Genomic DNA, 27,763 nt, shown 5'->3' with positions numbered 1-27,763 from the left:
ACAAGTCCAGGCTTATTTAATTTGTTCAAGACAGAAGTAGTACCACTAAGCAGAGACATTTACATCACATACATTAAACTGTTGCCAAAAGCAATAAAGAAAGCATAAACAAATTACTCCAGGTCCAAATTGAGTTAAATTTATAGAAACAAATACTTAACTCAGTGTCTCAATCAGTTTTACACCAAATTACTAGACAAGTAATGTAAACATTTAGGGTTTCAACTAAGGTCAACATTTGGACCTTCTAAGTCATCCTGACTTTTCTACACAGACCAGTGTCACTCGCATTGCTCACTACAGAAGTTCTCTCAATTTAAAATACACTAACCTACCTGATCCACCTTCACAAACTCTCAAAGACAAGACATCTGATGCAAACTTAAAAACCACAAAGACATACACAGACCAGAAGACACAGTACAGCAGACAAAACATAAAGTGATATTTTGGTGAGTGTTCAGGACATACTGATATCAACATAGAACACAGATTTGACAACATGACAGGGCACTGTGCAGTAAACTGCATGCGCACACACACATTTCAGGAATACAGAATGATGACAACAAGTGGTAATAACAAAGTGCAGCGCAATGTAAAATCAAACATTTAGTACAGCCAATCCAATTAAGTCCAAACTTTGTGAAGATACATTACCAAATAAATAAATAAATAAATCACCATTCAACCCTGAGCAGTGCTACCTGCCATGTAGATCTTAGGTTTGACAGGTATCTTTTCAGACAATGTAATAAGTGCTTGGTAAAAACAATTTAATTACGAAATGAATTAAATATCAATTTGGAGTGTTAAAAACTAACCATGCACAGAAAAACAATGTTAAGTAACTTTATCTCAACTCGTATCACATTATCTTAACACTTATCTTAACAACTGTCTTTTTCTCATAAACAGCAAGGGATTCATCAGGCAAAATATTCAAACTGAACACAGTGCAGATGATCCTCAAACCATAAGACAGATGTGTAAAATCACAAGAATAGTGTATTTAGTTATCTCTTTTGCACTCGGTTAGAAAAGGAGCAGTTTAGCGACAGTCCAAAGCCTATGAGAGTCACTCTTCTTCAGCTGCCTTCTTACAAACATGCTTTTATGAGGCGTTAGCTGCAGCTGCTGGGCCCAGACCACATCAGACAGTGTTAGTGTTCATGTTACAGAATTCCTCTTTAACATCTTGAAGAACTCCATTCATCCTTCAGCATACTCTACTTTGAATACTTCAGGGCCAGCTGCATGGGAAATACAATATCAAATATGTTTGTTGTAATAAAAAACATGCAAACACGTGCAAATCTGAACTCTGATAATATACATGTATGTAATAAAGAGAACAATTATTTTGCTTAGAGAAAATGTGTATTTGGTAGAGATAGATGTATGTTTACGACACCTTGTGAGCAGTGTCTGCAAACTGCTGGGCTTTGTGCATCAGCTCCACAGTCTTGTTCTCAACACGAGTCAATTTGTCTCCACGTTCCCCCAGAGACATATTCACCCTCTGAACGACATTACCCATACTGCTCCCTGTGACACGCTGTACAGGCTGACCTGTTCATAGACACAAAAAAGAGAAAGCATGTAAAAAGAAATTTATTCAAGTGAGCAGTCAGTGTATTGGAAGTAAGAAATCATCAAAATAGTGTATAGAACATAAGCCCTCCCCATGCAAAACTTTTACTCCTCATATCAAAGGAAACTTTGTCCTGAAGTGGTGCTGAGGAAAAGTCAGCAGCAGGTTAAACATACATGTAAACATAAAATATATACAATACAGAAGAATAAGGATGAGAATAAAACTACGAGAAATGAATTTTCTTTAAAAAAAAAATAACTAAGTATATAAACATAGAATAATAGCAATTGTTAAATATATAACTAAGTATATAGTTATATAATTTGTATTATAATATATAATACATATTATATGATATAGATTATGATAATATGATATAATACTATGATATAATACAATATAACTAAGTATATAAACAAAGAATAACAGCAATTCTTAAAGAGAGATAGAGAGCCAGAGCTATAAACTATATACCAGAAAAAAACATATGCAAGTTGCAAGTGATAAATAAATCTAAACATGTAAACAGTGAACTGTAAGGCAATAACAGTTAGGCAACATCTGAAATCCTGCAGGAACACAAATTCTGCTCTCTTGGACCAAACCATGAATAAGTGTTCCTCAAAACCTGTTTGTCTTGCTAATTCATTGGCAATTCAATTGGCATAGAAAATGCAAAGAAACAGAAGAAAATGCTTGAATTCATTTCAGCAGATTGCTGTTGGGGAACTTCACAAACTCCCATCAACTGATTCTTGAGTTGACTGTTTACCAACTCTGTTTTGTATCTAGTTGTATCAAATATAATATAATTACATTTTGATTGTCACTTCCTGTGTCAGAAAGTATTACCCCTCTGAAGTGCCTGTGAACAGAACCCTGAATCCTGAACTCTCCAGACATTTTCCATACATAATTCACAAGAGCATCATACTGTACTATCATTGTCAATAGCACCAAATGTCACAGGTTGACTGCGGTTAAGCAGGAGATGCTGTTGAACTATAATTTGGTGCCTTGCTGCAGCCTGGCACGTCTACCACCACTGCCCCTGTCAGTGGGTTCAATGGTGTAACATGCTCCCTGTCAGTCTCAGAGCCCCAAGCTTCCTAAAGACCAGCTATTGTACTGACATCTCTGAAAATAAACAAAGCCTCCTTTCATCTGACCGTCACATCACAGAGGCGCTTTTCTCTTACAGCAGAGAGGTGCACCGTGAGGACAATAGACAAAAAAGACAGCAGGGAAAATTACTCAGGGAGACACAAGCCCATGATGACATGAGATGAGGAGTCATGGTGGTATACAGTGAAGGTAGGGTACAAACCTGTGACTGGAAGTTTGTTATTGTCAATCCCAGAATCAGTCTACCCGTTTAGTGAAGAAAATTGTTGGTAATGTTTGACCACTGACTACTCTGAGCTTCTTCTTTGCAGATGTTTTTAATGGATTCGAGGCACTGATACCTCCTCTCTTCTGCTAAATATCCATTTAGGGGTGTAGCTATGAATTCTGAACTGCCTGATAGAATAAAGCTTTTCCCGTCGGTCAGAGAAGGTACATAGCCATGTTTTTCAGAACAGATTTTTTCAAATTTAATCAATACATCTCTCTATACTGGCCACATAATGGCTCACAGTTCACTCACACTTAACACACTTAAACATAACCAAAACTGTATTTTTATGCTTGAAATCTATTTTTGTGCATTCTTTGTAGTTGAACTACAGTGATTGTGGGTTGGACGCTGAGTGTTGCCATAATGAGTTGGCCTACCCAGTGCTGTGCTTCAGCACTGATCTTGTGGAGACACTGACACAGGACTGAAACTGCTGGTCTGCCAATGTGCTGCTTTCACTACCATCGATCTTGACCAGGGACACTCCAACATGTAGACAGGAGGAGCTGGGGATGCCAAGTGCCAGCCCTGTGATGACTGGATGACTTGCTCTACATTCCGAGGCACAGCCACCAAGATCACTGTGCGTGTATTACAAAAAAGCAACTATCTCACACACTGCTTTTTTTCCCTTGGTAATGCTACAGTCTGTGTGGTCAGATTGTTGTCAGACTGATACTGGATAGTCTGATGCTGAGATAAGAGTTTTTGCAATTCTTCCTCCAAGGAACAATGTTAGAAATATTTTGAACAGTCCTTCTCCTCTAAAATCGGGTGGCTGTGGCTCAGGAGGTAGAGCAGTCATCCAACAATCAGGAGGTCGGTGGTTCAATCCATGGCCTCGGTAGTCCCCCCAACACTGACCCCAAAACTGCCCCTGATGCCACCAGTATGTGAATTCATATGTACATCGCTTTGGATAAAAGTGTCTGCCAAATGATTAATTGTAACTGTAAAAATAGACTTGAATGTGACATAAACCTATACTTTCATCACACTTGTGGACATAATGTCACCATCTGGACACATTTGCCTGCTTTTCACAGTCACCCCCAACCTAATGACTGGGAACAAACAGAGCGATCCTTCATCTCCTAGTGACTACGAATGGCTACAGTTTCACTTTCATTCACAAAAGATACATATGGAGAGATTTGTTATTGATACTGACATGTGAAACTGTGAAATCCACCTCTGGTACAACTCTGCTTCCAGAAAATGGAACACTGTGTAGATATAAACAGAATACAATCATTTGCAAACAGTGTTTACCAACAACAGTTTCAATGAGTGTTTCTGAGCAAATGTAGCAATATCCTTTATACAGTCATGGGTTTCACAAAGTGGTGAACCTCGCTCCATCCTTGCTTGTGATTGACTGAGCCTCTCGAGGATGCCCCTTAATACCCAATCATGATACTATCACCTGTTACCAATGAACCCGTTTACCTGTGGAATGTTCCAAACAAGTGTGTATGAAGCATTCCACAGCTTTTGTTGCCCCTATCCTAACATGTTTACGTAAGACGTGGCTGTGTGGATTAATACCGGACTCTACGCTGCAGCTGGCAGTCTTCCAACTCTACCGCACGGACAGAGACATGGAACTTTCCGGCAAAACTAAAGGTAGAGGAATCTGATTATACATCAACAGTGGTTGGTGCAATGACATGACTGTGATCCAGTAGCACTGTTCTCCTGACCTGGAATCTTTTATCATTAACTGTAAGTTAAGTTTTATTCACCCCGTGAGTTTGCTTCATTCATTCTGGTTGGCGTTTACATCCTGCCGCAGGCCAACGTGCAGGACGCACAGCGTATGCTCGCCAACCAGATACTGTGTGTGGAGCAGACCAACCTGGAGTCTTTAGTTATTGTCCTTGGTGACTTTAACAAAGGTAACCTCACTCACGAACTCCCTAAATACAGACAGTTTATCAAATGCCTGACCAGAGAGGAGAATATTCTGGATCACTGTTACACCACAGTCAGGGATGCTTATCACACCATCTCCCATGCTGCACTGGGCCACTCTGACCACGTCATGGTCCACCTGATTCCTGCGTACAGACAGAAACTAAAGCTCTGCAAACCTGTAGTGAGGACATCAAGGAAGTGGACAAGTGAGGCTGTGGAGGAAATTCAATTTGCCAAAGACAATGATGGTGCACGTCTACACAGCCATTATTGAGTCCATCCTCACCTCCTCCATCACCATTTGGTACGCTGCTGCCACCGCCAAGGACAAGGGCAAACTGCAGCGTGTCATTCGGTCTGTAGAGAAAGTGATCGACTGCAATCTCCCGTCTCTTCGGGACCTGTACATCTCCAGGACCCTGAGGCGTGCAGGAAAGATGTTGGCTGATCCCTCTCACCCCAGACACAAACTCTTCGAGTCACTCCCCTCTGGCAGGAAGCTGCAGTCCATCAGGATCAAAACCTCATGCCACAAGAACAGTTTTTTCCCGTATGCTGTCAACCTTATCAATAAGGCCCAGAACCCCCCCCCCCCCCCCCCCCCGACATTCTTCACACTCCACCTCTGCCTCTACTTGTCACATTGACATTGCCATAACTCTATGCATTGCATTAACGCTCAGCTTGGATTTCTTTCTGAAAAAAAAAAAAACAGACTGTGTTTCTGAAAAAACACACTTTGCTCCTGAAAAAACAGACTTGTGTATATATATATTTATATTGCTATATATTTTACTTTTTAATAGCTTATTTTTAGTAGATGTGTCAAGCACCAACTTCACCAAAGCAAATTCCTCGAATGTGTGAAATCATACTTGGCAATAAAGCTTTTTCTGATTCTGATTCTGATTCTGATGTTGGAAACGTGTTGCTGGCATAAAGTTTGGAAAAAGTGTAATTCACAAAAATCAGTGAAGTTGCTGAGGTAGAACATGAAATATATTGCACTGTTTCAATTGAGTATATGTATAAGGTTTTATCTATGTATTACAAAGTCTCCCAGCTGTAGGGAATTGGCATTCTGACTACTCTGGTACAGTGACCATTTCAAAAGAAAGTAAAATAATACACCCGACACATCCAGATGGTTGAGGTACATAGAGTGTTGCACCTAATATGAAATCAACGTTCATGACTGAAAGGTCTGTCCATAAACTTTTAACTTTTGTAGAGGTTAGCACAAGTTGATTGGCGTGCAAGTCAGTCACACTAGCACAAATGAAACACCAATGCTGGACAAACCTTCTGCATCCTTCAAATTGGTTGTTCAGGAGTGGTTCAAGTTCTCAGTCAGCTACAACAGCAACAGCAAGAGACAAGACAAAGATGGTGTATTTTTATTACTCTACCATTGTATGGGATGTGAATGGAAACATTAATTTTACGGTTTAATGCAGTTAAATACATAAATGAAACAGCATTGCTGTCTCTTCAAAATAAATGATAAGAATGTTGTTGGTGTTTTTGTGATTTTTAGTATGACTTCTAAACCTGGGTATGAACTGAAGTGTGACTGTGTACTGTTACACCCCATATGATCACATTACAGTAATGCCGGAATCAGACTTCACGAATCGAGCCTGATTTTGAGACGATATTGTCATGGCTAACAAGCATTTTGGCCGATCTTGAACAACAATTGGGCCTCCATACCATATCCAGTGTAGTCTGACATGCTAAATTACCTGCCGTGCACAACATGTTCCTGAGCATTGACCAATCAGGTGCTCTCTCTAGAGCACAGTTAGGACGAACACAGCGAAGAGGAGGAAGACGAATACTGAGGTTACTGCTGTCAGTTGGGATAAGGAAAGAGAAGGAGAGAGGAAAGTTCAATGAGCTGTGGCAGGAGTCCCCCTGCCTATTTGATGTTTCCTCAAGGGAGTACCATGACCAAGCCAAAAAAGACAAATGCTTGCTAGAAATAGCAGAAGCACTTTATCTGCCCGACGAGTAGCTGGCTGTGCTCTCATAACATTATCCTAATTACAAGAATATGCTTATCATTACTCCAGTAGCAACATGGTTAGCTCGCTACTAATACCAGAACTAACACTAAAGTAGCCTGTTTGATGCAGCCCACACAGCCAAGCCTGCTTCTTATAAAATAGATAACTATGGATATAAAATGACTATATGTGAAACTCATTGTACCTATCATAATTGTTAACCAGATGTCATCAAGTACATGTATAAATAATGACTGGCATCGCCTATTGCATTTGCTTTAAAGGTTATATCGCGTCCACAGCTGTTCTTTCTTGTCTTTTTTTTTTTCAGTCCATAGGACCATCAGCATCACACACAATACTTCTGTCACCATGACTGACAGTTGCTTCACCTGCCTCCCTGATTACATCTGAACTTGTGTGTGATTGTGAAATACGATGTTCTGTGATTGGTCAGGGTCATCCATGCAGTCCTGCCAGTCACCCGACCAAGACATGGCAGGAGTTTATGGCACTGTGACTGTGATCAAACAGAATGTTGATGACAGATGAAAAGCACAGACCAGTAGTGTTCATTCTTTACACAACTAAACACTCTCTACGTATTTACGTCTCTGGAATTTCCCCTTGCGGGACTAAATAAAGGAATACTGAATTGAATTGAATTGAATACTTAAGAGGATACATTCTAGTAAAGAGCTATTGTGTTTGCCATAGTCTTTAAGTCCACATGACATGGCATTTCAAGAGTATCTACTATCTATTGTAATATTTTGCCAAGTGAAAAAGGATAGTCTGGCAGAACATAACATTTGGAGTAATATGTTTTGAACATTGATGTGGCCATGTTATAACAAATATGGAGAAGTACAGTAATTTAGATTTGGGTACAAGCCTCCTTTCAATCATAGAGGGTAACTTGCCTCCTTTGAAACCTTCATTACCCCCATTACTGGAGCAGGCAGACATACCCCTCAAACTGCAAGAAGTGGAGGCCTCGTTTCTGCTGCCTTTAGTGTACACCAACAGATACAGATAAATTCTAGGCAGTGGGCCTGTAACCACAATATTTTGAGGAAATGGAATGAGGTATAAGGTGGGGAAAACCCAAAGATGTTGCTAACTAATGAATCTTAGCTCTGAAGACTGACGGGTGGATGTCATGATATTGTTGGTTACAACTGGTTGTTTCAAGCTGATATAAGCACATCATATTTGGTTTCACAGGGGAAAAAATGATTGTATTTTGATAGAACAAGTTTTTTGCTTTTTTTTTTTTTTTTTTTAGATGTATTAGCTGTGTCTCTATTCAGGGACCGCATCATTTGAAGGATCATGGAGGCCTCCATAGATCACTAAGGCTTAACCGAACATTGTTAAATGAGAGAGTCTGGCCTTGTGTCACAAAGTGCCACTCCTGTTGCCCAACCTTGACAACTGCAAATGATAATCTCAGTAGTAGAAATACTAGCAGAAATGGAGCCGAAACTTTTCATTTTATATATTTTTTTTGTTTTGTTTTGCAATTTATTGGAAAAAAAAAGGAGAAGCTTCTACATTGGCGCTAGCTTGTGATGTATCTCAGACTGAGAGAGGACCATGGCCAGATAAAATAAAAGTGGTTAAGCTGTGCACTTTTAGCCAATAATAATATTAACATTAGCCAGTTAACAGCTGTTAGTTAACCTATTTTATTGGGCTAATTTCATTTCAATTTGACAACATAAATTCATATTTAAAGTAATCATTGGTGTAATGTAAGTAAGTACATTTATTCACGTAGTGTATTGCAGTACAAATTTGTGGTCCTTGTATGAGTATTTCCATTTTCCGCAAATTTATACTTCTGCTCCACTACATCTCAGAGAACTGTTTTTCTGAGCTCATGAAGTTGACCATTGACAGGACAGTGACACTACAAATATATGATGATCTATCATTGCTGTAGATTAAACTACCCAACAGTATGGTATTAAAAAATGGCTATGTCATAAATCAGTTAAAAAGGTCTATTAAATTGATAGGCTTTAAGCCTTATCTATAAAGCTGTCAACAATTAATATCTAGGTATTGTTTATATTACATTAAAAATGAACATGAGCATTCCTGTGGTGGACAGGTTTTATAACTAGCAGGACATATGGCCTAATTTTTGACTTAGCACAGATGGGGTGCCACAGTTGAGACAGTGTTGTTTCTCCTCTGCCTGACAAATGGGCACCATACAGGGTGGTCTCCAGTTTTTGAAATGCCTTGTTCCACTGTCCACCACATCATAGACAGACTCACTAAGCAGGCTGGGGCCATTTTCCACAAGCTCATCTCCCAAAGCTCACTGAAGACCTGGAGGCAGTAACTTCTGGGTTTGCAGGGCTCACAAAAACACACCTTCCTGTGGTGCTGGAGGTCATCCACACCTCTGTGCCTACATAAGGGATCACTCAACAGGATTTTTTTAAATGCTGAAGAATAATAAATCAAACAGGATCAATTATTTTGTAATTTTTTTTTATTATTATTATTTTTTTTACCATGAGGGGAAGAATGGTTTTGAGACTGTGAGTGGTGCACGTTAGCATGACCAGCTGTCTACACAGGTGTCTGCCCTTTATTGCGGCAGTCCATCCAGGTCCAGAAATTCCCTGTCAGCTGAACAAACACACATAAATAAATAAAGAGTACTTTAAATAAAATAAACAATGTGTTTAAAAATGCTCAAATAATTGAATAATTTAACAATAAATAGATAACAATTTAACAATTTATTTTTCAACTTATTTCTCGAGAAAAGTCTGTTCAATCTTCACCCTGCTCCCCTGCTCTCTTGTGGTCATCTCTTCTCTGCCTCTCTCTGCAATGTTATGTCTTCTCTTATAATCTCAACAAGGTCATCTTCTTTCTCGTTTTCTGTCTTTCTCTTTCTGGATGGCTTCCCACCTCCTCCTCCTCCTGGCTTTGGTGTGTTGTTGCAGCAGTCGTAAGGCGGAGGAGATCATTCATGGCAGTTAACAACAGCAGCAGCAAAACAAATTTTGCAGAAGTCTGTTTCTTAACATGTATGATTAAAGCATATATAAACTTGATTTAAAATTATTATTAATAATTATTCATTTTATTATTATTATTATTGTACCATTTGGGGGGGGGGGCTGTGAGGGAGCCACCTTGACCAAAAAGTCATTTTTCTCCAGAATTGTCCTAATCACAGAGTAAAAACACAAGAAAAGACTTATTAATAATGTTAAACTGTGGATGCAAATTTAGTAAGACTGGAAAATGTGACACAGGAATGATATCCCCCAGCAATCTTTTTTTTTTTTTTTTTTTTTTTTTTTTTTAAAGGTGATAGGATATGCCTTTTGTCTTTTCCTAGTGTTTTTGTCCATTCCCCTTTCCCTTAGTGTTATTTGTCTGATTGTTTGTATCCCCTGTCAGTCTGAGACTGGCCATATCTTCCACGCTTTCTACTAAGAACATTCTCGCAAGCTTTTGCCTAGGTATATTCGGCCTTTTGTCATTGACAAGATTGTTAACCCTTGAGTAGTGACTCTTAAGCTTCCAGCATCCATGAGGGTGCATCCTACCTTTCACATCTCCCAGTTAAAGCCGGTCACACCAGTGACCTCTGCCCTCCTGCTGACCCCCCCTCCACCACCCCAGTTCATCGATGGAGATGAGAGCTAATTTACATGATGGTCAAATGGAGATAATGTGAATGGGCTATCACTACCTTACCTCCAAGCTTCATTGGCTGAGATTTTGGTCCCGGTGAAGAGGTGATCATTCTCCCCCTGCAAGTTGATAAACTGAGCTGTATGCTCCTTTCTGCTTAAAACAAAACAAAATGTCATAGTAAGTTTTGCTTCACACCACCAAACAAAAGCAGTTTAAGCAGCAAGACAACTAAATTCAGGGGGGCTGTGTAATTAATTCCAATGTTTGTACCAGACTTAGGAAGTGATATTCATTTATGTAAATGATATGAAATATAAATTATCTACAAAATTGCCTCATTTTTGGTAATGTATAAGTCAACCTCTGAACTTTTTCAATTTAAAAGTCGAGGCTTTAAAGGCTTTACTTTCAAAGGCCGTAATTTAGGTCAGATGTGGGCAGCTGAACTGCATCAAGTGCAGTGGCTCTAAATAACTAATGTGAGCTAGCTAGCAAACAACATCACTTAACATCACTAGCATAATGTAGCCTATTGTTTTAATGAATTTTTTTTGTTTCACTCCCCCTGCTTTTTTAAGATTCGTATCTTTGATATTTGAGTGAGTTAAAACCCAGTACTTACATTTTAAAGTGTAATCTTTGGCCGCTGCTGCTCTTTCTTTTAGGAGTCCATCATATTTGTCTTTTGGGAAAAAACATCCAGTCGCCATCAGTGTACAATGAATGTTGGGATAGGTTGGGTTGTGAAGGATCCAGTCATTGGATCCCCAAATTCAGAAAAGGAGGGTGCAATTCTCTTCATTTGAATGAGTCTTTGAAAAAGGATAGCTTTGTCATAACGCACTTGGTCTTCAAATGCAGCCTTTGAAGGATGCAATCCCTGAATTGAGACACTGCTATTCTTAAATAGGTGCACAACATGACTGGTTGTCATCTAAAATGATTAAATAGACATTTTTCATATTAGCTTGACTTCAATTACCGCATTTCTTAATTAGTAGTTTCCACCATTGAGTTAATGGATTACTCAAGTAATTTAGTGTGTCACATCATTCAAATTGAGGGACTTAGGAGAAATATATTTTTAACAGAATGGTCAAGTAGCAGAGCCCAAATTATCCCTACTTTTAATCCCTAGTATTGGCTAGTCTCCAAAAATAATGGATCCTTTATTTCCCATAATGTAACAGCATCTTTTCACTAAACCACTAAACACTCACATCTTTCTTCACATACCATAATTTCTCCACACCTCCAGTTCATCACACAGCATTTCTGATATAAATATGTTATCCCCAAGCACAATTGAAAGGAATCCTGGTGACACCATTAAGGTCATTTTCTCAGACTTTTCAAAGCTCCTCCAGAGCCACAGAGGACATTATACAAATGTTTTCACAGGCTGAGCAGTACTAACCATGACTAATAAATTTACATGACTTCGGTGTCCCTTTAATCACAACCTTACCTCGGCCGAGTGATCTCTGGTTTGCAACCATCATATTCTTCAAACGATTCAAGAAGGCTTTGCAGCGGTAGATGACCAGATTCATGGTGCAAGCATCTAAAACAAAAAGGACAGCACATTACAACTGGGTTCATTTACATATGAACAGCATGTTTTGTATCATAAACCCCAGTAATTATGTGATAATACCGCCTGTGAGTTTGGACTGGCAGTTGATGAACTCTGGATGTCTGGGAGGAACATAGCTCTTTCGTCGGGCCTGCAGGGTTCTGGATACAGAACTTGGTGGGGAGTCACCAGGACCAGCTCGGACCTCATGAGGAGCACACTGACTTCCTCTCCTCTGGCGGCCTTCCTTGCCTAGCTTCCCTGCCTTTCCCAAATTCCCTGCTTTTCCCTCCCAGTAGGTCTGGCAGGCATGATACAGGATCTGGATGAAGATACACTTCTCTGCTGATGAGCTAGCTATCCACTGGTCCACAGCATTGTCAAATACCAAGTCAAACTCTGGGCTGTCCTGGAAAAGCAGAGTACAGTAGAATGAATCCAGGAAACATTTGCTTAGCTGATGCTTTTATCCAAAGTGACTTACTATAAGTGCACTCAACAATGTGAATGCAACCCCAAAATTGCAAGATTCATGCAAGTACATCAACCTGATGTTAGTGGGAAGCTTGTTCCACCATTGTGGAACCAGGACAGCCAAGATTTTGCTGAGCAGTAGCTGGGGTCCCTATATATCACGTATTGTTAAAGATATGTTGATAGACCACTAGGGGTAAGGACAGAATGTCTGAATGTGACTGACCTTGTTGGGGTTGATGCCATTGACCTGTCTGAGGTGCTCCACTGTCCAATGGGACCTCCTGGTGAAGGAGGATGAGTCACCAAACTTTTTCACCTTTGTAATGAGGAGCTGATGTGGCCTTGTGTTTGTCACTAGGTAAACAGATCATATACAGAAAATGAAAAGTTTTTCTATTTTTATTACAAGTTAAAAAACTCATATCCAGGGGCAGATCAAACAAGGTGGCATGTGGTGGCAGCTGCCATTAGTTAAAAATGCTTTGCCACCCCAGCTGCCATCCCTCTTTGGGAAAATCTAATTTAAAATAAGTACCTGAAAAGCTGTGCCTGGTCATAATTTTACAAGGGCAAACTTCAAATGGCCAAGTGCAAGTGAATGCAGCAAGAGATTATGTCCCTGTAGACTCAAGAACAAGAAGCTGTAATTATAAGAGGGAAATTTATGATAGATAGAAGATCAAAAACAGATTTTACCTCGATAACATAAGAAAAAACAAATGTCCTTGCCACAGTGTGGTGCCAGGAGCCGCAAGTGGACAAAAGAGCGGAAACGGTCTGATTTTAACCCAGCAACTTTCTGTGTAGCCTCTCCAGGTCCCGCATGCCATATACAACAGTGAAGGACTGGTGACTAAACAGACCAAGAGCATCAACTTCAATTAGGACTTGGGTTGACATCGTCCGCTGCTATGGCAAATCTACCAATAAATTAAAACAGAGGGCACCAACGCTCACTCCATCACCTGAACTCTCATTGCAAAACTCTCATTGCAAAACAAGTACAAACCACTGACTCTTCATAAGCAAAATACCATTCTGATTGCAGACTCTATAACCAAGCATGCAAGAACGTCTTTTGGAACTGCACAAACCACTTTAAGTCCTGATGGGGTACATTCAATCATCACTGGTTGCAGACTGCTCACCCTGTAGAAAATCCTCGCTCACTTCCTGGTTAACCAGCCCACGCCATCGCGCTGTTTTCACATTCCCTGCCCCAAATGCGGAAATAGTCCTGTGTGAGTCTTTGAAACGTGAGTGTGGTTTCCCTTTCCTCACGTCTTTGATGATGGGCTGTATCTCCGACATCTGCATGCGTTTTGAAGTAGCCGCGAGTGCAGCAGTACCGCCAGTATTGTGGATTGGGGAATTATGTGTGTTCTTTCTAATGGATGTTTTGGTTCCTTTGTAGTTACAGCACACACACACACCTGCAAACTAATTTCCTGTACACCGAACTTGAAAAGAGAAGTATCAATAAATGCCCATTTGTGGCTAACTTCACTCTGCCTGTGTCCCGCTTCCAATTCCCCAACCATCTGACTGTGGTTTGCCTGTTCCCCGCCTCTTTCTAAACTGTCCCAGTGCCTCACCTTACCCAGAGTGTATTCCACTCTTTTCACACCCCAACCAATGATATGCTCTTGGCATGCTGTCCCAACACAAGAATGCACAGATACGTGCCAAGATCAGCCTACACAGGCAGAAAGTCTCACCCAACCCTCTGTTCACAACACCTAAGGCATTCAGAGGGTGTCACTGTCATCCCTCTATTCATCACTATTCTCCCGGGAACCAACCTCCACAGCAATTAACAATCAAGGAGTTAGTGAAAGCTCTCACACTGAAACTCAATGAAATTCACGAACTCCACTGTTGCTCATAAAGTTGGAATAAAATATTTTTTACCTCTTTCCACGAAATTATTGTCAAGGAGGAGAATTTCCATGAAAATCAGTTTAACCCTTTGTAGTTGAAATGTTTGTCATCTCCTGCTCTCCTGAAGGAATGCAGGGGGAAGAAGGTCAGTTACAGGGCATGCTCTGCTACAACATATTCAAGATTTCATGCTTACAAAAGTTCTACACAGTCTCTAATATTGAGTATGGACACCCCTGACAAGGATCAGTGCAATAAGTCTTGTGGCATAATGTCCACAAGCTTGTTGATGTTGTCAGTGGGCAGGGCATCCCACTCCTCACTCAGAGCCTGGGCTAACTCCTGCAGAGTTTGAGGAATATTGTCCCTCTCACTGATGGCTCGGCCTAACGCCGTGTTCCCACCGAACGCGATGAAAGTGATTTAATCGCGCGTCAAATGAAATTGCGTCGCGCTACACGCTCCAGTTTTGATGCTGGTCCAATATGCAAAAAAACGCCCTGTCGCAGCATCGCGTCGCGCAACGAGCCCGTCCAAACAACAGCATTTCTTCCGCCATTTCATTCTCTCGTCGACCATGGCTGAGATAACCACCATCGTCCGTACGTCAGCACGTCGATGACGATCTCAACGCTGATAGGCTGTCGCGGCGCGTCTTCACGCGAATTCACCGCAAAAGTTCAATTATTTCAACTCGAGCGATGAAGCGATGAGGTACGACGGAGGATTAGGGCCACATTAAGGGGAAAAAAATTAATTATTTACGAGAAAAAAAGTCATTATTAACGAGATTAAACTCATTATTAACGAGAAAAAAGTCATTATTAACGAGATTGAACTCATTATTAACGAGAAAAATGTCATTATTAACGAGATTAAACTCATTATTAACGAGAAAAAAGTCATTATTTACGAGATTAAACTCATTATTAACGAGAAAAAAGTAATTATTTATGAGAATAAAGTCATAATATTGAATGCAGGCAAGAGTGACACCCCCCGACAGCTAATTATCTGGTCAACATTCTCTGACATTCTTGACAGCAGTCAAGTTGTCATTATTATTGTTACTATTATTGTGTCAAACAAGGTGTGAATTTATTAAAACAAGATACGACTTACTCCTTTCCATGCTCTGATCAATGGGCAAGTATTGATCAGTTTCCGCTGTAGCAGAATCACGTGATAATAATGCTCTTTTTTATTCGTTGTTGCGTTATCTTAGCCCGCCCCTTTACTTTTTTGATTGACATGTAAGTGACAGGCTGACTCCAAAGCAGACGTGCTTGATTCCCCCCAGTTCCATAGCAACGGTGCACCAGAGAAATTTACCAGTATTTTTTCACAGCGTGAGAAATACAATGTGCGGTGGGAGTGCGTGACAAAAGACCGACTGTCACGCTCAATGCGTGAGACATGAGAGCCCTGTGTAGTACATCAACCGTCCTCACCCGTCTCTGGCGTTTTCTCCCATCGACTTCTCCCGTAAATTTATGAGTCGGAATGTAAAATATGACTCCTTGTTTATGAAACCTATCCTAAAATAGAACTCAACAAATCCTTTGTAGCCCTCATTTTGGCAAGTGTCTCCAAAAGTAGCAGGTTTGAATATTATGACTTTATTCTCATAAATAATTACTTTATTCTCGTTAATAATGAGTTTAATCTCGTTAATAATGACTTTTTTCTCGTTAATAATGAGTTTAATCTCGTTAATAATGACTTTTTTTCTCGTTAATAATGACTTTAATCTCGTAAATAATGACTTTTTTCTCGTTAATAATGAATTTAATCTCGTTAATAATGACTTTTTTTCTCGTTAATAATGATTTTTTTCTCGTTTATTAATGAGTTTAATCTCGTAAATAATTAATTTTTTTTTCCCTTAATGTGGCCCTAATCCTCCGTCGTAATGAGGCAATGGGGCGACGCGATGGGAGCGATTTTCGCGGCCAACGCGTCCATCGCGCCGCGCGATCGCGTCCAGCGCGTCGCCCGCCATTTTGCATTGACTTTGTATGTAATCTTGTTGCGCGATCTTGCGACATCGCGTTTGGTGGGAACACGGGGTAAGGCATCCCAGGCATGCTCAAAAGGGTTCATATCAGGGGAGCAAGCGAGCCATGGCATATGCTGCACCCCCTCTGTGTCAAGATATTCTCTGACTGCAGCTGCCCTATGTGGTCTAGTGTTGTCATCTTGTGGACAAAAGTTGTTAGCATAGACCCGTCTTGCATGTGGGAAGCAACAGTTCTCCAGGATGTCCCTGTACACGACGGTGTTGACGTTTCCATCCAGCACCACCAATGGTGTCTTTCCTCCGTAATGAATCCCGGTCCATCCCATCGCTGAGTCGGCACCAGCTTAAGTGGTTTCTTGGATGCAGTCATCGCAAAGGTTTTCACCACATAATTGCTGAACCCATTGTCTTCCATCTGTATAGTTAAGGATATAGCGGCTCTCGTCCATAAAGATAACATGTCGCCAGTGCCCAAGCTGTAATCTTTTGTGTTCCCTAGCCCAGCGCAGTCGAGCAACTCTGTGTTGAACAGTTAGGTATGGACACTTGGTCATTCCTCTTGCTCGGTAATCATGCTGAAGCAACCCTTGATTTACAGTTTGGCAGGAAACGTTGATTCCATGGTGTCTTCTCCACAAATGATGAAGAGGGCTCACTGGCATTTTCCAGTTTCTACAGCACAGATTAAGCAGTTGCCGATCATCTCATCTGGTAGTCAGTCGCGGTGATCCTGGAGATTATTGTGACCACAAATGACCCTCCTTTCGATGAACTTTGAGGATTTTACAGACCACATCCTGGGATATTCCAAGCAAATCAGCAATATCAGCTTGTTTGTGTCCATCCTGTCGGAATGCAACCACTCTTTGGCGTATTGCCAGTAGCATCGGAGAAGGTATAGGCAAGGAAAGTTTTGTGTCAAACTTGGTTGAAAATTATTTCAGACAATTCTAACAACATGGACCTATTGCATACAGGCTTTGGGCAGGAAACAGACAACACAAAAAATATCTTGTCTTTTATAGCACCAAATTGGGACACAAAGTAAATTGAGTGATTACTGATGCATTTAAATAGGAATGTCTGAAAACAAAATTATTCCAACTTTATGGGCAACCCTTGTATACTTTTGGTACCTTTTAGGGTTTTACAGTTTTATTTTTTTGCTTGGATCTTGTGCTGAGATGGTGAAATTTGGCAAAGGTTTTGCATTTTTAATGAATTTTGGAATTCTAGCTTGAAAACTGTGTTGACAAAATTTTACACTGTGTAGACAATAGTGCCATTTTCATCCTCTTTTGGACCTTTTAGGTCCCATTAACTATCATTAAAGCCACTTATTTTCATTCTACTGCCATTGCAATGCAAAAATGTGAAATTCTGTTAATTCCTCTGCATCCCTGCCATTCAGAGGCTCAAAATTGCAACAAAAGAAATCCACCAGACGGCACCATCTACCCATGTTTTGCATGGAGGCAATTGTGAGGGATAAAAGCCGCATTTGAACTAATGGGTTATAACAGTGACAGCAGGACAGTGGAATTAATTATTTCAACTTAAACAATTTTGGGTGTGTGCTATGGATGTCAGAGTCTGGTGTGAGTATTGAGAAATTTGTGTGTGTGTGTGTGTGTGTGTGTGTGTGTGTGTGTGTGTGTGTGTGCAAGAGAGATGTGGTCTGTAGTGTAACGGCTACCAGCAACGAAAAGCAGCACTGGCTGAACCTGAAAATTCGGGAGTCTCTGTTCAAAGCGAGCACAGGCCTCAGGGGTGGTTTGGTTTGCAAAACAGCCGACTGTTTGGCCGATGAGGATAAGGGGGAGGTGTCACGTTAGTGTGCAGATGGGGCGTGGCAGACAGTTGAAGAGTGCTCGCAGCGTAGCAGGCATTTGTTTATGCAGCTGCACCTGGTAATAAAGCTATAAACTTTAGCCAGGGCCAGAACTGCACATTTCTACTTGTCTGCAAACATGGAACAACGTTTCCAGCCGCATTTCAACCTGGAGCAAGCCATGGTAATCGTCACTAGGGCTGCAGTGCGCAGCTCGTCGACCAGGCCACACCACAACCTCTGCGCCATGGGAGCTTTGAGCTTTATTCCTGGCCACTTATTTGTTCCCAGCCACACAAAATCAGAAAAAATAGGCGCAATGATTCGCTTTGACAACACGCTGTCTTGATCAAGACGGCTGAAGGAGGCCTAGCTGGTGGCTTTTTGGCTGTTGCGAGCGGAGTAAGCATTACGGCTCAGCAGATATAAAACACCCTGTTTGTCAGGGAGAAGTTGCGGTCGCTCCGTAATCATGGACTACAACAGAAACAAAGGCCGTGTCGATAATCTTGAAAAGGTAGGCTTTTATTATTATTTAGAATTATTCATATATTATTTACATTATTATTACTGTACTGGAGCTTCCAAGGGGAAGGCTGGAGTGCTATGCCGGCATTAGAGGCCTCAGAGCCCGGTAGAAACTATCCATCATCCCTGGGGCAGAAAAAGACGAAATGTCCCATTGGGTTGCCCATTTCTTGCATCCTTAGAAAGAATGAATGATATATTGAGTATGAGTATGATGAAGAAAAATATGTGTTCTTTTTTCACCCTTAGGTGGCCTAATGCAGCAGCAGCACAGTGGTCTCCTGAAATCCAACGCCAGGCTCTGCTGAATGCAGCCTGGGGAGAGCAAGGGGAGGAGCCGCCAGCAATGGCTGGGCGAGGGCGACAGTGCTGTTACAGTACTCAGACTGAGGGGTTCAAATTCTGAAAATGAATTCACATTTGCTATACATGATGAGGACAGGAGTCAATGACAAAATACTACTACTACTACTACTACTACTACTAATAATAATAATATAATACTGGAACCTAAAAGGTCCTAGGAGGAAAATTGTGTATTTTTTGTAACAGCACAAAAAATAAGAATTTATCAAAATCAGTGTTGTAGCTAATCATTGACATATCCCGACTGACAATCCACAAAAAACAAAATCCACTTGGCATTTATCAAATAGAAAATACTTCATGTCTTGTGTAATACTACAATATAGTACTATGTGAATCAACTGGCATTTAGAGAGTTAAAATTATGAAAATGAATTCACATTTGCTATACATAATGAGGACTGGAGTTAATAACCAAAATAAATAAATAAATAAATAAATAAATAAATAAAATCCCATCTCTCCTGTGACCTAAAAGGTCAAGTGAGGGAAACCAGATGTGTTTTTAAAAGATACCCTGTTAAACAAAAATAACCACAGACATCATCACTCAAGTGTCCATCAAAAATGAGACAGACACCATGCTCACTCAACACTGCCCCCACCCACCCACCCACCCACCCACAGTTTTCTGCATCAAACTGTGAAGAACTTGCATTGTTCTTCATTAACAAAATTGTCTCACTTAGAGCCAGCATTGGTGCTGATGTAAACACAGATGACGTCAAACTCTAATGTATGCAACCACGGGAAAATTCACCTGTATTGCATTAACTGAGCTCTGCAAGACTGTTACTGAATCTAACTTGTCCACCTCATGTGTTGACCCTGTACCTACAGCATTTTCAAAATGGATGTTTCAAGTCATGTCCTGAAGATCATAAATACATCTCTGCAAAAAGGCATCTTACCAGATGCGTTTGAAACAACTGTTGTGAAACCCTTATGAATGAAATCCAACCTAGATAGTAACATACCCACCAACTATAGGCCAATGTTCAATCTTCCATTCAATAGATAGCTTCAGTGCAAATTAACTCCTTTCTTTAGAAACTAATATCTCAGAGAAATTCTACTGAAGTTCTAATGAAAAGAAGGTCTCAATTTTGATCCTGTTACACCTAAGTGCAGCTTGTGATATGATAACTTCAATCATCTTGAACAGTTGGCTGGTCTTCCTGACTTTGTGTTGCACAAGGGAGCTGCCTTGGTCCATTACTGTTCTCACTATACATGCTGTCACTTGTTGACATCATTAGAGTGCAGAATTTATGTTTCCAAAGTTATGTAGATGATACACAACTATACATCTGTGCTGAACCAAATGATGCTGCAGCTATTGACTCCATTACCAACTGCGTTTTGGCAATAAATAAATAGATGAGCAATAATGTCTAGAAGTTAAATGAGGACAAAATTGAAATCCTACTAGTCACCTCTAAACAAAAACTGAGATGCTGTTTAATAATCTTCATTTTTCCACCTCAGAAACATAGCTAAAGTACAACTCATTTGTAAATCAAAAAGACTCAGAAAAACTGATTCATACCATTATTTTCAAGCCTACTCGATTACTGTAAGGCATTATTTACTGGCCTCCCAAAAGAACCAAGAGGAGAGAGCACATTAGTCCAGTTTTAACTGCTTTGCACTGGCTTCTCAGAACATGTAGAATTGATTTTAAGGTCCTCCTCCTTTTATATATAGTGCTTAATGGGCTAGGATCAAGCCACATTTCTTAATCCCATGTCCATTGTTTTCCTTCAAGAATGCTGCGATCATCTGTTGGTTTATTGTAGGTTCCCAGCAACAGCCAAAAGGAAATCGGGGAAGCAGCCTTTGTCAATTACACCCTGAAGCTCTGGAACACAACACATAATATACAGTATATCAGGGAAGCCAGCTTGCAGAATATTTTTAAAAGAAAGCTAAAAACTTATGTTGTCATTTTAGCCTTTAACAAACTATGACTTTCCTCTTACAGGTCTGGAACTTTTATGCTTTGCCTCACACATGTGCACTGCTGTACTTCTTCTAATTTATTGTATTTTAGCTTGAATTTTCTATGTACTCTATTTTTAATTTAATATTATTACTGCTATTCAATTGTCTTATTTTCCATCTTAAGTTATGCATTGTTGTTATTTTCATCCTTACTCTACCTTTTTTTTTACAATTATTATGAAGTGGGTTTTGTTCTCCATCTCATTTTACATAAATTTTCTGTCTTTATGTCCTTATTTTTATGTTCATTCTATGTTTTTTCTATGCAAAGCACTTGGTGAATGTGATATTCTTGTTGGAACACACTTTTCATTATTTTTTATTTTAAGCTATCACTATTTAGTGGGTTTAAATTTCTATCTTATGTTATCCATTAACTTCATAAAAGACTGTGGTGCGTGTGTTTCTTTTTTCTTTCCACACAGATAATTCCCTGTGAGGTTAAACCCGTAGAAAGACATTCTAGTGAATGAAACCTGAAACAGGTCAGTGGTGAATCTGTGTCCATTGTGAATTTGAATTGTGAATATGCTTTTTGGTCAAAGGCATCAATTGGTAGAGTGTGCACACAGCGTCAAATTCTTTGTAGATGCTCGCCTATTAAGTCTCAAATAGTTGACTGCCAATGTAGTAAAGAAATAAGACAATTTGGAGACCTTTCATGCGTCATTTTCATCCTTAGTTTTATCACATTATAACATCAAATTGCCTTTATTTTCGATCTTATATTACATTAATTTTCTATGCCTGTTTTTTATGTTCACTCGACCAACTTTTTTTTCTGTGTGAAGCACGTGGTCCATGTGATTTTGAGAAGCAATTCTTGTTTGAAACGTGGTACACAAATAAAGCTTATTATTATTGTTCTTTAGTCCTCACAGCACCACAACAGAGTGGTTCTTTCTGGGGCAGCTTTGGGCTGTCCCTAACACAGATAATACCCCCAGTGAGGTTAAACCCGTGGAAAGACGTTCCGGGTAATGCTGAAACAGGCTTATTTCATTTCATTAGCACATGTTCAGGGATACTGTCACCCAGGCGAACCACATGAATCCCCAACCAAGAAGCCTGGATGAAAGCCAAAATGTCTGCCTTTTGGTCATGTAAGCATACAACACGCCAGAGCGAGACTGAAAGCTGCAATCAAGGAGGCAAAGCAGAGACAGTAAGGGTATCAGGGTAAGCCAATCAGAGGCAGAGTAGTGCAGGTCATATGTTGCCAATGCCATCCTAGGAAAATAAATGTTGCCTGTGGTCTGCCTGTTTGCCCTGTTGAATAATAAAGTCAGTAATCAAATTAATGAGAGAAGAAGAAAGAAAATGAAAGAAATATGAAGCGACTCAGACAACTATCTGCTTCCAGAAAAAACGACCTTGCGATGCTACGTCGGTGCCATTAGCCAACACCTCACTTAACAATGGAAATACAAACATTACATCGGTGCTAGCCAGCAGCTCAGCTAACAATAGCTCAGTTTATGCTCCTGCTCATGAGTCTGTTGCTGCCGCTCCTTCTCTCAGCCCAGTCAGAGAGGATGCCGACAGAGATGCTGCCTTTTCAACTACCGTTACAATTTAAAAGACGATGTCAACCACAGTTAGCACTTTGTAATAGCAGCAGGACCTTGTAAATTATGTTAATAACATGTCAGGGTTCAACTTTACCATTTGCCTGTTAACGTTACTGTATGTCATGGCAGAAACAGTCAGTCACACATTGAGGGGACCAACTTTGCAGCAGGGCACCACAAACTAGAAATAGAATATGCGTCTCACAATTACTTGAATGCTTCTATTATTTTTGCAGTATTTTGGCAGCTATCTTGGTTAGTGAGTCTTTTTGGAATTCTTCTGTGAATTGACTAAGTTCAATCATGTTCAGATTACGGTAATTCCTTCCATTGTTACAACCTATAGTTCAATCACTCATGTTGTTTTTTGTAGACACCCGTAATGACTTTGCAGACCTGCGGACAGCCAAACAGAGAGGAGATTTTACATCCAAGAACCCTTGGTTAGGATACAAAAACAGAAAATTGGGTAGGCTTAGGTAGATGTTAGTTTTGGCAGCTTCTAAAACAGTGGACACGGAGAAATATATATAGTGTGTTTGTGTGCTTGTATGTATATGGGAGAAATGGACACTACATAGATGTGAATAAAGTAGTTACATTGTTTATGCTTCATATGGTGTCTGGTCTATAGTAGTGTGAACTCTATTGGGATCCCCAAGGATAAGGTGTATCTCGAGAGAGAGAGAGAGAGAGAGAGAGAGAGAGAGAGAGAGAGAATGGATGAGCTTTGAAATTCAAGTGTCTAGCTAGGTAAGTAGAGAGACAAGTCTGTCAGAAAAAAAAAATCATGCTCTGGCGGTCATTGAAAATGCGATGGAGGCCATGACTGAGTCCTATATGAAGGAGACTGAAGCCTACCATTTGGCCAAGAAGTGCAGACCCTTTTCTGACCATGAGAGCCTCATTGAGCTGCAGGAATTGAATGGTATAAAGATGCGCTCAATACCTCATTCACGTTACAGTGCAACACAAACAACCAGACATGCTACAATGAGATGCAGAGCAAAATCATCAGTAGCATAACAGCATCATCAAGTTAGCTGCCTTAATTGACGAGGCCTCTTCTTTAAGTCGTAACACTGTCATGACAGTTTCAGTTAAAGCATCAACTCAAGAGGAAAGCTCTGAATTCATATTTCTTGAGCTTGTTGAACTGGAAAATCAGAGAGCAGATAGCATAGTAGAGGGTTTACTCGTTTAACCAATGCTGGCTTTACAGACGAATGAAAACTTGGTAACATTTATATCTGATGGAGCCAGCATCATGTTAGGAAAAAAGTCAGGAGTAGCAACCAGGTTGACCTTGAGATTCCCAGAACTTTTTGTATGGCACTGTATGACCCATAGACTTGAACTAGCTGTGTCAGATGCAGTTTATGAGGTAAATTCTGTCAATCACTTTCTGCAGAAGCTATATTCTCTGTATAGGATGTCAAACAAAAATAAACGTGAACTGAAAGATGCAGCAGCTGAAGAAAGCTCACAACTTCTTCACATTGGTAGAGTCTTAGATGCAACTGTGTGAGCGATTTAACTTGTACAAAGACTAAGCACTGAATGGAATGCAAGCACTACTGAAAGAGCTCAAGGACCTAAATCCGCTCCTTAACTGTATGAAAATGTTACCTGTCAGCACAGCAGAGTGTGAGAGGAACTTTAGCCTTATGAACAATATAAGCACAGACAAGAAGGCTGTCCTACTGGTCTCAAACTTAATGATGATTAACATCAACAGCCCCCCCTACTTCCAAGTTTGATTCTAGATCCTGCACTGACAATAAATCTTGTAATTTGATGTTTATAGAAGTATTGCACTACGTACCGAAGTACCTACCTAATATTAAGTCCCTTGAGCCAAAAATATGAGCACTTATTTAGAAAACCAGCATTGGGTTGAGTGTGGGCTAACAAAAATTAGTTATTTTGTGATGTATTGTTTTGAATATATTGTTGGATTCTTTGAATGATGATGATATTTGATATTTACAATATTTAGGCTATATATACCTTAAGAGGTACTGAATATGGCTGATCTTTGTAAATAGCATTCAGCTGCTGAAACCGAATTTATCGGAATGTGCCTTTATAGCACTGTACATTTTTGAGTTTGTCTAATTTTTGATTTGTTTTTTATTGAAGGTGAAACATGGACATGGATGCATTGCCACAGTATGAGAAATAATCTGTCCTGTCTTAACTCTCTGCTATTGTTATAGCAGTACTTAATCTCTGAAGTATTTGCTTACTGAAACTGGTTTAAAAAATATGTTTGCTGCAACAAACCAGCCACACCACCAACAATACCAGGTTAACTTTATAATGGTGGCACACTCTGGTCTACACTATCTGTTGCAGATCAGCTACTCCAAGAGACCTAAACAAGGTGAGGGAATAGCTGTCCAATTGGCATGTGTGGATGGACTAAGGAATAAGGAATAGTTCACTCAAAATGCATAGTTATGTAGTTGTCTTGCCCTACAGTCTATGTGCCAGTATTGATCGCAAAAATCTGCACCCCTTCTGTGGCTAATTTTAATTTCGTAACAATCGTTACTCCTTGAAGTCAAGCAGCAGAAGTTAAGTGACAATGTGCAAATACTCCTGGCACATTTTTGGGTGAAGTAAATATGCAAAAGGAGGCTGTTTATCACAGGCCGTTTATCCGCTTTCTTTTTTTCTTTTTTAAAAAGGGGGCATAAATTAACAGTATACCCACTTCTTCAGGCACCACACAACACTGGTCATCTCACATCTCTACCCTGGTTAAGAATGCTCAGAAATTATTGGAATTCTCAAGGAAACTTAAAAAAGCAAAATTTGCATGCCAAGCTCTTAACTTCAGCTTTAACAGAGAAGCGAGGTGTCTGTGCAGAGCTCAAAGGATACTCAAAGACAATACTAATCCTAGCAATTACAATTATAATTACAATTAGTCATTTGGCAGACGCTTTTAACCAAAACGACGTACATATGAATTCACACACCGATGGCACAGCATCAGGGGCAGTTTGTTGCAGTTCAGTATCTTGCCCAAGGATACTTCGGCATGTGGACCACGAACCATCCAACCTCCTGGTTGGCAGATGATCGCTCTACCTCCTGAGCCACAGCCACCTCCCTAGCAACAGCTTGTTCACCCAGCTGCCATCTGGCAAGCGATACAGAAGTATCCACTGTTGTACCACCAGGCTACTGGGCAGCTTGTTTCCTAAGCTCATCCTCTGCACTCCACCATAAAAATGTTTTGTGTACAGCATAAATGAGTTGCAACTTACATTTTGTTGTACAATTCTGTGTTGTATAATGACAAATAAATTAACCATGAACCTTGAAAAAAAAATAAACCTTGAACTCTACAAATTCCCTTTTCAAGAAAGTGATTAATAATAAGTGAACATATTTTACTGTTGTAAATGAAGGCATGCACTAACAGATATAAATCAAACTGCAACATTAAGTCACTCTGGCCAATTTGAAGTTTGAAAAGAAAATTTGGAAAAATGCTTGTCAGAAGGTTTAATTACAAGTTAATTTTGTTTTCTCTTTCTGTTTAAAGACACTACAAACAAGGTTAGAATTAGTACACATACTGTAGAATGCATTGGGAGGAGAGGTGAGCAGTCTGTGGTGAATTCTGTTTTACAAAATTTTACCTGAAACACAGATGAATGTGGTGTAGGCTTCAGGAGGCAGGAAAGACATCCTCTTCCTTTTCCTCCTCCGCACCTCCACTGCCACCAGCATCCGCTCATCACGAGGGAGGAAGACTTCTTTGTTGATGGTAGACTGAATGTTCATTGTAGTCCTGTGAACTGCACAGGTGATAGACAGACATAACTGTGCTTGTTAGGCTTGTTTAGAGATTGCAGTGTATATGGGCAAAACAACTAATAGAGCTTGAAGTTAGAAAAAACAGACGAATGGATTTCTGCCAACAAGTCTGCATGTGGTCCTTAAACACAAGTTAACAATAACTTTGAATACTTCACAGTATAATGGTTTCATACAGCACTTTGTGTGTTTACTTTTTTGTGTGCTATAGTGACTATTCATTGACTCACAACTATTCAAAAAATATTTTGGTGTTCGTATCTTCATGTGTGTAAGACATCAGCACTTACATAAGTAATATAAGATGAATAAAAACACATGTAAAAATGCTCATGACATCATCTGATATGAAATTGTTTGCCGAAGTGATTTGTCAGCTGACAGAAAATGAATCAACAGCAATTCTAATAATTTATTGTTTAAGTCACTTGTCCAGCACAAACACCAATCATTATCTGGATGCTGTCTCTCCATTGTGAGGATTTGCTGGTTTTCTCTGTGTTCTATCACAGTAAAGTGTCTTTGCATTTTGCTCTGGTCAGAGAAAACAAGACCTCTGAAAATGTCACCTCAGCTCTTGGAAACAGTGATACTGATGGAAATCAGTTACATTTTTAAAAGGTAACCAGATGATACACCCACTGTTAAACATGCATTTTAGTAGCCTACTTAGTAGAGACACTAAAAAGTAGCTAATGATAGATTAATCTTTTCATTTCCAACTGTGCGTTTATGAAATGATTCTACATATGTAAATCAAAAAGTCTTTACCTACAATTAAGCCTACCTGGTGTCGTAGTTTTCTCCACCCAAAAGCCTGACCTTGTAGTGGCGTCTACCAAAGGAAGACTGTCTTGTTAGCCCAAATGTAAAATTGGCAGTCTGTTAAATTCATTAAATTTTCCTAGGATTCCATCATGAATTACCCAAGTACACCAAACAGCGTGCCTTGCTCTGAAGGCGCAAATAATCCACAGTCCATCCCATTTCAAGAGGTTGGCATGCACGTGGTAAAAGGGTGCAAGTCAGAGAACAGTCTCCATCTGTCTCATAGACAGAGCCAGAGCAGACTGGCTTT

At 40.0% G+C, this 27,763-nt stretch overlaps 2 protein-coding genes across 3 annotated transcripts; one reads left to right on the top strand and one right to left on the bottom strand.

The window, feature by feature from the left end:
* On the bottom strand, positions 1-27,752 carry stxbp6l (syntaxin binding protein 6 (amisyn), like). 2 transcript variants are annotated; one of them, XM_076756704.1, is made up of 9 exons: positions 27,612-27,752; positions 27,473-27,520; positions 26,508-26,666; positions 12,874-13,004; positions 12,255-12,582; positions 12,066-12,161; positions 10,658-10,747; positions 1,415-1,572; positions 1-1,253 (listed from the first exon to the last, which is right to left on the bottom strand). In XM_076756704.1, exons 1-9 carry the CDS (start codon positions 27,670-27,672, stop codon positions 1,230-1,232), a joined length of 1,095 nt encoding a protein of 364 aa, XP_076612819.1. In that variant the 5' UTR covers positions 27,673-27,752; the 3' UTR covers positions 1-1,229. The 2 variants fall into 2 exon arrangements, with proteins under 2 accessions (XP_076612819.1, XP_076612820.1); XM_076756705.1 differs by lacking the exon at positions 10,658-10,747.
* LOC143336623 (E3 SUMO-protein ligase KIAA1586-like) lies at positions 23,668-24,379 on the top strand. The gene is made up of 2 exons (XM_076756888.1): positions 23,668-23,817; positions 24,074-24,379. Exons 1-2 carry the CDS (start codon positions 23,668-23,670, stop codon positions 24,377-24,379), a joined length of 456 nt encoding a protein of 151 aa, XP_076613003.1.
* Positions 27,753-27,763: the final 11 nt, after the last annotated feature.

This window comes from Chaetodon auriga, chromosome 18 (assembly GCF_051107435.1).
Source record: "Chaetodon auriga isolate fChaAug3 chromosome 18, fChaAug3.hap1, whole genome shotgun sequence".
Classification (NCBI taxonomy): Eukaryota; Metazoa; Chordata; class Actinopteri; order Chaetodontiformes; family Chaetodontidae; genus Chaetodon; species Chaetodon auriga.
Note: the sequence above shows the minus strand (reverse complement) of the source record. Positions and strands in the feature narration are given on the sequence as shown.

Coding starts and splice junctions, on each gene's coding strand:
- LOC143336623 (XM_076756888.1), top strand. CDS start 23,668: ATGGAGGCCATGACTGAGTCCTATATGAAGGAGACTGAAGCCTACCAT. Junction 23,818..24,073: donor TACCTCATTCACGTTACAGT/GCAACACAAACA, acceptor CTGGCTTTACAG/ACGAATGAAAACTTGGTAAC.
- stxbp6l (XM_076756704.1), bottom strand. CDS start 27,672: ATGGGATGGACTGTGGATTATTTGCGCCTTCAGAGCAAGGCACGCTGT. Junction 27,521..27,611: donor ACGCTGTTTGGTGTACTTGG/GTAATTCATGAT, acceptor TTCCTTTGGTAG/ACGCCACTACAAGGTCAGGC. Junction 13,005..26,507: donor CACATTCATCTGTGTTTCAG/GTAAAATTTTGT, acceptor CTGTTTACCTAG/TGACAAACACAAGGCCACAT.